The 12,973-nt window shown below is 41.3% G+C and overlaps 1 protein-coding gene across 10 annotated transcripts in view; it reads right to left on the reverse strand.

Moving 5' to 3' along the window:
- PATJ (PATJ crumbs cell polarity complex component) overlaps positions 1-12,973 on the reverse strand; it is a 215,053-nt gene that overhangs the window by 188,939 nt on the left and 13,141 nt on the right. For all 10 annotated transcript variants that reach the window (XM_050961967.1, XM_050961959.1, XM_050961963.1 and 7 more), the window contains exons 6-8: positions 7,907-8,102; positions 6,217-6,345; positions 2,513-2,725 (exon numbers count right to left, since the gene is read on the reverse strand). In XM_050961967.1, the coding sequence (XP_050817924.1) occupies positions 2,513-2,725; positions 6,217-6,345; positions 7,907-8,102 (538 nt within the window). The remainder of the gene's footprint in view (positions 1-2,512; positions 2,726-6,216; positions 6,346-7,906; positions 8,103-12,973) is intronic.

Consider the following 12,973-nt stretch of genomic DNA (forward strand, 5'->3'; position numbering starts at 1 on the left):
CTGGAGAAAATCTGGAGAATTTTTAAAAAAGCTTTACAGCTTAAAAAAAAAAAAGAGCTCATTCATAACAAGGGAAACTAGAACAGAGAAGAATGGAATAGTACATAATTTGGCACTATCTTTTGGCTTCTGAATTATCTGTTCAATGCTTTCTTAGATAAATAGCTACAATCTAATAAGGTATTCAGACATGGTCTGATCTGAAGAGAAATTTATGGATAAATCCCCTGAAGCTGGCCCTCACCATCCCCCATTTTGGATTTGCTCACTTGATCTTTGGTTGTGTTTCTCCCCACAGAGCCATTTTGACAGTCCAGGACCTTTCCTTCAAAGGCAATACCAGAAACCTTAACGCCAGAGGCACTTCACAGAATGACTGATGCTATTTCCTAGTTCTGCAAAATTATTAATCTATGGCACGTTACTGGAAGTGGAGTAGTATATGGACTTAACGGGTGGATTCTACGAAATATAGACACACAATCCCAAACATAACAGCCCATTCCCGAGCTGTGGCTAAATTGGTGGGTTGTAGGTATATGCCTTGCACATGACTAACTGTATGAGATTTTCTGTTTCCTTATATGTGTATACACAAAGGAGTGTGGATTTAGAAACTGTGATAGAGAACTGAGATAGCTTAATGCAAAACTAGTGGTTTAATATACAACTAACTAATCATAACGCTGGAAAAATCTTGCCATTGTAAAATTCTCAGCTAGTAAAAGCCTTCTCAGAAGTCAGAGGAGAACGAGATTTTGGTAGTAAAAAAATTGCTATCTTTCTTGTGCAGTAGATTCCTTGGAGCAAAGTGATTTTCGTGACCTGCATTTAAAAAGTACAATAAATGAAGCAGAAAAAACACATTCACAATAGCTAACTCTGTCAATTTCTGCAAAGACTAATCTACCAGCAAATTGACCAGATACTTCTTCAGTCTAAATGCCTGGGCTCTGCCAACAAAGAATGCAATAGAATAGCAATATCTGAGTTTATTTCTAGATGTCTCAGAAACCTGAAGGACCCTGGAAAGGTGTGGGAAAAACAGTACAAAACTAACACCAGAAAGGAGGACATTTTAGAAAGCTTGCAGCAATTCTGCATGCTCTAGCTGCTGCAGCGTGATCTATGGCACACATATACCACTGAATAAGTCAATTTGCAAGGTCAGTCTCTAACACAGGAAATCTGAAAATAATACATGCTAGAGGAGGAAAAGTTAAGGCTGTATACATAGTCTTAGAAAATGTGACAGAGTCAGCAAGTGGTCCCACGTGGCTATATAGATTCTTTATGAAATGCCTGTTTTCAGAGCACTGAACATGTCCCTCTTTCAAGACACCAAGCTTAAAGTACTCAGGATGACGATTATTTAACTAGTGTTTTCTTGGCTGCATCAGTATCTCCTGAAGGGGTGGAAAATTCGAGAGGGCAGGTGAGAAGACAGGAGGAAGCAGGAAAATTTCCATTCTCATCCACTTGGAGTGTAGGCTCTTTCCATTCCTCAGTCCTCTGCTATTACTGCAACCTCACTTCAGAGGAGGAGAACTGAACTGGTTCCCCATTATAGCTCAACATCACCTATCTTCTGTGAGACAGGTCTCTCCAGAGAGATGTGAAGTACTCTCCCCCACCAGAAGCTAAGAGATGCCTTTGGAGCAACCTGGTCCAGTGCGAAAGAGTACAAACAAAGTGTTTTAAAGAACAGCTCCTCTCAGATTCCAAGTTATAATCAAGAACAAGAGAAGAAAGAAAAGGCTACTCAGAAATTCCACACCTAAATCTAACTAGCTCATTAGTAGCAGATGGTGTACAAGCACAGCTTTGTTGATGTTTCCAGACCTATTGTACATGTAGTGTAGCATTTGTTGATTTTAATTACTCAAAACTGAAAAGGATGACTTCAAAGTTGCTTGTTTTTGTTTTGTTTTTTTGAATGACCAGGAGGAGATTTGCAAAAACAAGATTCAAATGTTTAAAATACATTTCCCAACAAAGATAGTTGCATAGACTAGGAAGATGTTACACTCATGTTTCATGAAGAGAAGTATCTCACTGTACTGAATATTTCTGTTCTGGTCATAGTGCATGCCGGATTTTAGGAAAGAAAAAAAGTCAGCAACATTTTTTAAATCCACTCTGATGAGCAAGAATGTAACACGCTAGGAAGGAGATCTAAATGTTCCATTTATCGATAATGTTTATGATCCTGTTAAATCAAGTCACTCACTTTGTATTAAATTTTGCAACACTGAAACTGCCCTGGTCAGTCTGGCCCTGAGATAACAGATATTTATAGTATAGTATACTGTAGAAGACGACAGAAGGCTGAGCTGATGGCTAAAATAAGGATCATTTAATACTATGGTATCATATTTGGAAGCTTAAATGAACAAAATATGTTGCAGTCTGTCTGAAGCTCTTTAGCACTTGTGAAGGCTGTGCTCTCTTTCTGGCTGTAAGCCACAGCAGAACTTATTTGAAGAATTGTGAGGAAATGTCAGCTACTTACACCCCTGTCCGGAGAGAAGGGCAATGCACCAACAGGCAGGCTCAGAGGTGTTGGTGGTGTCACAGTTATCTCACACGCTGGATCTCTGGCAATCACCATGCTAACAGAATTCCCACAGTTTCTCAGCACTTGGGCAACTTGTTCACTGATCATTCCTTGTACATTGGTTCCTCCAATCTGTAAAATGTGATCTCCTGTTCTAAGTCTCCCATCCTTCAAACATGGAACATAAAAAAAAAAAAAAAAAAAAAAGAAAAAATCAGTAACTGGACCAAAATTGTATATTGCAGAACTGAAATTGAGTAGTATGTTTTCATGGGGCAGCTAGTGCATGAAAATACCATAAACTTAATCAATGATGCAAAATAAATAATGTAAGGCAATGCTAACACCATTAACCATTGCTATAGAACTACTAACTGCTGTGGAAAAAGCAAACTGTTTAAAAAATAAAAAAAAAAGGAAAACCACATAGACTGCTGTTAGTACAATTCATCAGAAAAAGGTTAAATTTCATATTTACTGAGAAACAAATGCTGACACTGTTTTGTAATCCTGTAGTCAGATTTTCTCTGAGAACTATGCTATCAAATAGCAGAAGAGGATTTTAGTGATACAAAGCACAACATTTTGATTTAGAGCTATTTGAAGAACCTGAACAGCTCAAATATTAAAAACTCAACCCTGCAGGTATTTCTCACTTGACTAGCCTTTACTCAAGAGAGTAACTCCACTGAATGTAATGGGACTAAGCTCATAAGTAGGATTACTCATGTTTAAAAAAAAAATCGTTGGATCGAGACCCACGCTGTTATTTTTACTGTAAGAAAGAACCGTACTGAACATACATAGGGCCATAGCCTCAGATGGAGTAAATCTTCATATTTCTGTTAAGTACATTGATTTACACCAGCTGAGGACTTTGCCCATAATAACTAACTTGCACGTTAATACTAGTGTTACTTCCAGGTGTTACTTCATCGAGCTTTAGCGTATACGTGCTCCTTATTTAACATTTTTAACTGCATCTCACCTCTTGTTTAATTGAAACTGATATAGTAATATCTTAATTTATAGCTGTCACTGGAAGCCAAAATATTTTGTTCCTCACAGCAAAAGAGGTGTTTCACAGTAAGTGAAAAAGCATTCATTACTTCAGACAGTTTTATAGAGGAGGCTCTCAAGCAACAGCCGACTTTTTCCATTCCAGCTCATCAAATATCCAGTTTTCGTTTCTGATCTGAACTGGAACATGTCCTATAACCTGCCTCTTGCCTTACATTAATATTTTAAAATGCAACATGTCTTTTTTTTGCACATCTAAGGTTATGGGCAGCAGTTAGTAAATAGTCGTTGTGAGCTCTCATTGAAATCCCAATCCTGTTAAATGCTTCAGTTGAGGGTAGTTAGTACTGGTCATAGAATCATAGACTTTAAGGGACTATTATGATCGTCTAGTCTGACCTCCTGCACAACATAGGCCACAGAATCTCACCCACCCACTCCTGTATCAAACCCCTAACCTATGTCTGAGCTATTGAAGTCCTCAAATTGTGGTTTAAAGACTTCAAGGTGCAGAGAATCCATCAGCAAGTGACCCGTGCCCCATGCTGCAGAGGAAGGCGAAAAATCCCCAGGGCTTCTGCCAATCTGCCCTGGAGGAAAATTCCTTCCTGATCCCAAATATGGCTATCAGCTAAACCCTGAGCATCTGAGCAAGACTCATCAGCCAGACACCCAGGAAAGAATTCTCTGTAGTAACTCAGATCCCACCCCATCGGGCATATTTACTGCTAACAGTCAAAGACCAATTAATTGCCAAAATTAGGCTATCCCATCATACCATCCCCTCCATAAACTAATCAAGCTTAGTCTTGAAGCCATATATGTCTTTTGCCTCAACTGATTAGGTCTTTAAAGACTAAGACCCCAAGGCTGTGATCTGATCCAGACAGGTGAATCCGTGCACGTGTGTAGGTATCATGGACTTCAGTGGGTCTCCGTGCATGCCCAAGCCTCTTCATATAAAAATAAATAATCTTTATAAGTAACCCATTGTCATAAACAGATAGCTAAGGGTTAATGTTCTTTTACCTGTAAAGGGTTAAACACAGGAAACCAAACACCTGACCAGAGGACCAATTAGGAAACAAGACTTTTTTAAATCTGGGTGGAGGGAAGTTTTGGGTGTGAGTTCTTTGGTTTTTGTCTTGGGTTTGACCCTCTCGGCTCTGAGAGTGATTTTTCTATCTCCTGGCTTTCTAATCTTTTGTTTCCAAGTTGTAAGTACAAGGATAGTAAGACAACAGGTTTATATTGTTTTCTTTTGTATTTACATGTGTGTAGTTGCTGGAGTGTTTTGAATTGTATTCTTTTTGGATAAGACTGTTTATTTATTTTTTTCTTTAAGCAATTGACCCTGTATATTGTCATCTTATTACAGAGACCATTTTATGTCCTTTTTTCATTCTTTTTATATAAAGCTTTCTTTTTAAGACCTGTTGGAGTTTTTCTTTAGTGGGGACTCCAGGGAATTGAGTCTGCAGCTCACCAGGGAATTGGTGGGAGGAAGAAGTCAGGGGGAAAATCTCTTTGTGTTAGATTTACTAAGCCTGACTTTGCATACCCTCTGGGTGAGGGGGGAAGAGAGATTAGCTCTCTCGGTACTTGTGTTTCCAGGACTGGAAACAGGGAGGGTAGAATCCCTTTGTTTAGATTCACGGAGCTTGCTTCTGTATATCTTTCCAGGAACCCAGGGAGGGAACACCTGGAGGGGAGGAGGGGGAAGGGAAATGGTTTATTCCCCTTTGTTGTGAGACTCAAGGAATCTGAGTCTTGGGGTCCCCCCAGGAAGGTTTTGGGGAGACCACAGTGAGCTAGGCACTGTATAATTCTTAGCTGGTGGCAGCGATACCAGGTCCAAGCTAGTACCTAAGCTTGGAGGTTTTCATGCTAACACCCATATTTTGGACGCTAAGGTCCAGATCTGGGAAGAAATGTTATGACACCCATGCACTATATCTTTGAACATATACTCATGCAACTGGTCCAGCCTTGGGGAAATGATGCCCTAGGTGAACTTGTATTTTGGCACCCCTGGCCCCCACTACCGCCCTGGAATTCCCACTTCCTAGGCCCTTCTGCCACCTCAAGCTCCCCCAACACCCCACATCAAGCCTGGGCCACCCTGCCTCACCCCCCATTCCCCAAGCTCCCTTCCTCAGCTTTTGCATGCAAGTAAGTGCCAATGACTTTAGTGGGACAACCTGCATGATTAAGGATTACACACATGAGAATGTGAGTTTGCAGAGTTGGCCCCTATAAAATTGTAACCAAATATACACATTCTATACATAATCTGCATGTCTCTTAAGAGTAGCTGTCCCAACACTGATGACTAATGGTTGAAATTTTATTGAATGCTAATTATAATGCTGGGCAAGCTTTTAATATTTCTATCTGATCTGGAATGCTATAAAAGCCATGCCATGCTTGAGAAGTAATTTAGCTCAGTTCCCGTGTTGACTTTTTGTCAGCCATCATACCTTTAATATGCATTTATTTCTATATACAATATATGTATTGGCATTCAGTCTTTAATGCCATCAGACTCCTTTTGTTTACATATATTAGTTTATTTTAGGCCTGTCAAAAGAAGTTATTGTACTTTAAAACCAAATAAGAAGTGACATAAAACAAGTTACCCGATCTGCTAATCCGCCTGGAACAATAGTCCTTACAACGACACCATTTGATTTTCCTCCTACAATTCCAAAACCTAATCCTGAGCCATCGTTAATCAGTTCAACTTCTTCAACATGGCCCCACTGAATCTGCAATTAACAGAAGAGGGAGATTTTAATTTTAGTTAATAATATTTCCTGCTTTCATTTCTGCCAGTTATTATTAATAATCTTATTCAGAGCAATTTCCCCACATATAACTGGAGCTATATTGAGTCTTGGTCAGTCAGTCAATGGGTTTTGCAAACATTTTGCTTTTTCACTTTCATAAGACACCATTCTGGACTACATAAAGGCAATTTTAGGATTTCTTACAATAGTAAAGACTACCATTCTAATTTCTGGTAAATCAAGTTTACTGCAACCCATAGGGAGGTAAATAGCGAGAAGTCATCATTAGGCTAGTTTTTGTTTAATATTTGACTAGTTTCCTACTTCTGTTATTTCACTTACATGCTGTATAGAGCTCCAGTACACACTGTATGAACAGCACAATATAAATTTTGCCATACTGAATTGAAAGCGTATCTCTAAGCTATTTTGCACTGCAACCTTGTGGTGTACAAAATAATCTGTGAACAACAACAACTGAACCTAGCCATTTTTTCTGTCATATTAGCACCTCACATAGAAACCAAAATGAGGCAAAATAGGCAGGTTTAAGACTTCTGTGAATAAAGGATTTATTAGCATACTGGAAATCTTGGCCAAGATCAGTTAAAAATCATAAAGGAAGTTTAAAGACCCCCACAGAGAAATATTTTCATTTTATTTTGTTAGTCTGTTTGGTACAAATGCTTTAATGACAAAGCAGTTAAAATTTAATTTTTTTAAATTTTAACAGCAATAAACAATATTGATTATCCACTAAAACCTTCAAATTTCACTGGCTCTACAATAGTCATGAAGGAAATAATTATCCAGGCTCTTAAAAAGATCTCCAGCAAAGCTTCCAATATAACAAATTAAGATCCCAATATTGCAAACCCCATTCTCAGGCATGTGTGGCCCTATCACATTTCAGGCCCTGTGAGATTACATAACCAAGTATATGATAAGCCCTCACACTGAAGAAAATTAGTGGGTTCACAACCAGTGGAGACTAGCAACATATGAAAGTTGATATGAAAAACTGGCAAACTAACCATGCAATTAAGATGTTCCCTTCATAGTGATGCATGTATTTAAATAAGACATTGCTTTGGGGAGTTCCGGTTTTAGTAGATCGTATTCTGATCAGTGGAGATTGCTGAAAGTAAACACTGCTTTCCCTCTTTTAAGTCATAATCAGAGTCCAATTGCTCAAGGTAAAATGGTTTGCATTGGGTGAACTTGTAAATTTCCCTACCCTGCCCCTCTTTAAGTAGGCTCCGCTACTGAGAATAGGTCAGCCAACTAAAGCGTCAGCTCCAGGTCCCCCACAAAAAATCCAATATCTACTTTACAACAAATTCAGGCAGCTTTACAATGTAAACATAATATTTAGGGCATGATAACTTTAAAATGAAATACCTGCATTCTTAGACACAATTAAAAAGCACATACCGTTAGCTGCTGTAAGACAAAAATAGTTAACTATAAAAATCTTTGCATGTGTTTAAAAAGCACTAACACCTTCCAAAAACTGATTTTTGACAGTGTCATTACTCACAGTCTCAGGCGGATGTGTGTCACTTAAGACAGCAGAGGTTCCGCTGTTTCTTTGGACTGACTCTCTAGCAACAACCAGATGTAAAGCTCCTGTGGATTGTTGAAGCAGTGCAATAGCCTGCTGATGGGAAATGTTCTGATCCAATGGAGTGTGGTTAATAGCCAAAATGTGGTCATTTTCCTTTAATCTTTGATTCCTTGATAAAAAATTAAAAGATTTTTTATTTTTAAAGAGATGTAATGGCATAACAGGATTGTGAAGATACATGAAAATGAGTGAATCTGCTTTCTTCTGGAAACAGAGGGACAATTTACTGCTAGCCTAAGATGGTATAACTCCTACGAAGTTAGTTCACATTATTGATGAATTTACATCTGTGATTAGAAAATCTTTAATCCTCTTCATAAAAATATTTTTAAAATTATTCTTCCAGAGACCTAGACCAGATGCTTACTGGGACAGAAACAGCATCCAGAATTTTGTAGGAACCACCATTAATCTATGTCACCTTCAGAAGATTTCATCTCAAAAGGAAAATGGGAAGCATTTAAGTGGAACTTAAAAAATAAAACAAAAACAACAACATGGAGGTTTTTTTGGTAAATAAATTCCTTGAACTTTGCCCTAATGGGTGTCTGTTCGGAGATCAAGGGCATTTTATATCTCATGATCACGTCATGTCAGCAGCAGGCCAGCATGTCCTGAAGTGTAATATTCCCCTTTGACATCCAAATGAACTCCTCTTTCTCCACTTTTAAACAGCTTAATACATTTTTCTAAAGTGTTCCTTAGTGTGCTCTCTGCATTCCAACCTCTCCCCACCATAGGGGGGTAGGGGCGTGGAAAAGTAATCTTGTGTCAGGACACTCCAGGATGAGTTCTTTTATAAAGGACACTATCATTTTGAAGCCTAGTCACATTTTCTTTGAATGCATTAAAAGTAGTTCTAGGCACTACACTTGCCATTGGGGCACACGTATTCGGAGGGGTGCGGGGGGTGAGGGGGAAATGACAGCTCAAAACTTTCGTAATTTTGCCATTTGTTTTTTAAAAGGATGTCCTGTGTCTCTGTGTGATGGACCCACACAAACCACAGAGGGACCTGCATAAAGCCCTGATCCTTCAAGGAGATCTGTGCAGGAATTCTCCAGCAGGATTGGGATCGAACTTTACATGGAAAACAATAAAACTGACTATACACAGCGTATGCACAAAGTAAAGTAAATAGAGTTCCTTCTTCTCTAATCTCTTTCAAGGACACTAATAGCACGTTCAAAAATTCAAACAGGCATATGATTTTTAAGTTCCTTGTGTCCCTTGAATTTTCATGGGGTGGGTTAGTTAATCATAGCAGCCATGCCAAGATTTTCCAAAGTGACTAGTGATTTTTGGCACCTCCATTTTTGGGTGGCCAACTTCAGTCACGTCAGAGGGCCTAACTTTCAGAAAGTGCAGAGCACATGTCCTCTGATAAAAAAAATAATGCCCCTTTAAGATGGTCCCAAAAAGGTAGACAGCCACAAATTAAGACACCCAAATTACTTGAGACACAAGGTGGGTGAGGTAATATCTTTTATTGGACCAACTTCTGTTGGTAAGAGAGACAAGCTTTCAAACTTAAACAGAATTCTTCTTTGGATCTGAGAAACGTACTCAGGTCTGGTCTACACTACAGACCTGCATCAGTATAATTAGGTCGCCCAGGAGTGTGAAAAATCCACACCTCTGGGCAATGTAGTTACACCAATATAACCCCCTTTGTAGACAGCACTTCTCAGGGAGGTGAATTAACTATGCCGACGGGACTGCCATCAGTGTAAAGCTTCTTCACTAAAGTGCTACAGTAGCACAGCTGTGTTAATGCAGCATTGTAAGTATAGATGTTCCAGTGGAGTGTCACAGATAAATGCAAGGTGGATCAGATTATTTAGCATAAAGTAGTTAACATATATTTCAAGGGACCACTCAAGGTGAAGTGGCCCATTAACACTCCTCCAGTCATAGGGGAAGAAAGGAAAACAAATTGGGGGTGGGAGGGTTTAGGTGGGTTATTGATTGTTGTAATAAACCATAAATCCAGTGTCTGTATTCAGTCCATGATTTTTAGTATCTAGCGAAGTTATGAATTTAAGCTCCCAGGCTCATCCTTTGAAGGTGTTGTGCAGGTTTCCTTTGAGGATGAGGACTGAGACTTTGTCTATACTACTGTGGTAAGTCAACCTAAGTTACGCAACTATGTGATTAACATAGCTGGAGTCGACATGGCTTAGGTTGCCTTACTGCAGTGTCTACACTGTGTTGGGTCAACAGGAAACACACTTCACTGGGAATGAGAGGAGTAAGGTGAGTACCAGAGGTCGAACGGAGAATGCTCTGCCATCGTTTTAAAGAATCTTCACTAGACCTGCTAAATCGACCCCGATGCCTCGATCACTGGAGCACCGATGCTGTAGTAGTGTAGACATAACTATCACTGACCTTTCAAGCTATGAGAAGAGGGTTCACCCACAGGTGATATGGTATTTTTGTCTTTTTTCTGAGAGCTCATTTGAGTGAGTAGCAATTGTCTGGTTTCACCCACAGTTATTATAGGGATATTTTGTGCACTGTGATAGGGATGTGTAGGATGCATGGATCTTGAAAGGTGTGTTGTGGGCAGTGTTCATCATTGTAGCAGTAAAGATATGACTACAGGTTTTGCATCTGTTGTTCAGGCAAGGTCTGGTACCACCCAGAGTTCACGAGTCCTAGTCTGTTGGGCGCTTCCTTCTGATGACGAGCTTGAACAAGATGGGGGGGTTGTTTGAATGTCAGAAGAGGGGGTTTAGAAAAGATTTCTTTCCAGATTGGTCCCCATTCAGTAGGGGTTATTGTTTGACGATACCCTATATGGGTTCCAGTTTGGGGTGGTAGGTGACAGCTGGAGGTGTGTGGTCAGAAGGGGCTTTATTTCTGTATTGAAGCAGGTTCTCGCTGGTATTTGGGTGGCCTGTTCCATGATGCAATCTACTTCTATGGTGAAGTCAATATTTAAGTGTGTTAAGAAATATGTCCTAGACCTTCTCCTCAAAGCATATACTGTGGTATCTGAGTGCCTGTCTGTAGATAACAGATTTCTTGGTGCATTTTGGGGTGGTTACTGAATCTGTGAAGGTAGGTGTGGTGATCAGTGAGTTTCTTGTATACAGTTGTCTGTAGTATTCCATTGTTGAAGCTGATTGTGGTGTCTGGGAAGTTGATTCTCTAGAACACTCCCACACTAGCGAGTAGAATGGATGTGTGGTGATTGTTGAAGCTGCAGTAGAAATCTGAGGGAGTTTAGATATTTTCATCCTCTGGACAGGCATATCATTGGTTTTGTAGTACATCTTTCCAGAAATTCTTCTTCAAGGTGGCCAATGAAGAGATTGGTATATTGGAGCCATCCTAGTACCCATAACTGTACCCACGGTTTGACAACGTTTGTTGTTGAATATTAAATTGTTATGTGTGAGGATGAATTTGGTGATGTGTTTGTGGTGAATATCTGAGGGTTCTCCATTATCTTGTAAATATTTGATGCAGGCAGCAATGCTGTCACTGTAAGGGATGTTGTTAATGTAGTGGAGTTTTTGGAGGAAGTTGGTTGTGTCCCGGAGGAAGCTGGCCCTTTGTGTGTGAGTGATTTGAGGATGATTTCTATGAATCTCAATATTCCTTCAGTAAGATGCTGTGGCCAGATAGGATGGGTCTGTCTAGATTCTCTTGTGTATGTATCTTGGGAAGCATGCAGAAGGTCCCTGAGGGATGAGGTTGTAGAGTATCTCTTGAGGTTGTTTGGGGAAGGATTTCATGATATCCATAAATTCCTGGGTAAGTTGTGGTGTGGGATCTTCTTTGAGCTATTTATAGTAGGTAGTGACAGAGAGTTGTCGCTTGCCCTTGTTAACAGTCATCTTGGTTGAGGACTAGGATGGCATCCCCTTTGTCTACTGGTTTGATCACTATTTGGTAGTTGAATATCAGGGACTGTATAGCTGTCCTCTAGGTCAGTGATTCTCGACCGGGGGTCTGCACCCCCTGTGGGTCCACAAGCCCTTTCAAGGGGCCGCGTAGCCCTGCCACTGAAACCTGGTGCCCCGAACCCCAGCACCCCCTGTGGGGCTGAAGCAGGGAGCAGTGCAGGACTGAAGCTGCGGGACCCCGTGCTGAAGCTGCGAGCCCAGGCGCCTCACGCAGGCTGAAGTGGGGAACGGCACCAGGGCTCGGCACACCCCCTGCACATGGAGCTCAAGCAGGGAGCAGTACGGGGCTGAAGCCGTGAGCAGTAAGATGCTGAAACCCCAAGCTCTCCACATCCCCCTGACGCCAGGAGAAACCTTAAGCCCATGGGCAGAGTTGAAGGGGCACAACAGTGTTGCCCCCCAAACTGCAGTGCCTTATCCAGAGTGGGGTTGTCTTGGGGGCAGCTCCACACACACACACACACACACACACACACACACACACACACACCAACCTCCTCTTCTCCCTCAACCGCTATCCTCTGGCAGGAAGACCAAGCCAGGCAGTGAGGGGCAGCTGCTCCTCTGGCTGGTGGTGCCATGGAGTGGGCAGCCGTGGCATTCTCCCATCTGCTGCTGGTGCCTGGGGTTGCATCTGCTCCTCAGCTCCCAGCCTCCTTTGACTCTTCACCCAGCCAGTCAGAGGTGCCCAGGCATCTCCAGGCCCAGCAGAGCCCTCAGGGAGTAGCCACCGGCAAACAGCACCAGACAGGTGGGTGGCCAGGGCTGGAGGTGGCACTCCCTCCCTGGATCCTGCTATGCAGAGCTAGCCCAAGCCCTGCCAGCCCTTTCTCCACCACCACCACCCCCGCCCCCGCCCTCTCATAGAAGTCAAACTATGCCCCAGGGTCCTCCCACCCGAGGGGGGCCTCAGAAAGAAAAAGGTTGAGAACTCCTGCTCTAGGTGATGGAGAAAGTGTAGGGAATAAGATGTTTGGTAAGGATTTCATAGTCAATTTTTCCCACACAGAAATCAAATCAAGAGTGTGGTTTCATCCACTGTCGCTGTGACACTCTGAGTTCA

Source organism: Gopherus flavomarginatus, chromosome 7 (assembly GCF_025201925.1).
Source record: "Gopherus flavomarginatus isolate rGopFla2 chromosome 7, rGopFla2.mat.asm, whole genome shotgun sequence".
Lineage (NCBI taxonomy): Eukaryota > Metazoa > Chordata > Testudines > Testudinidae > Gopherus > Gopherus flavomarginatus.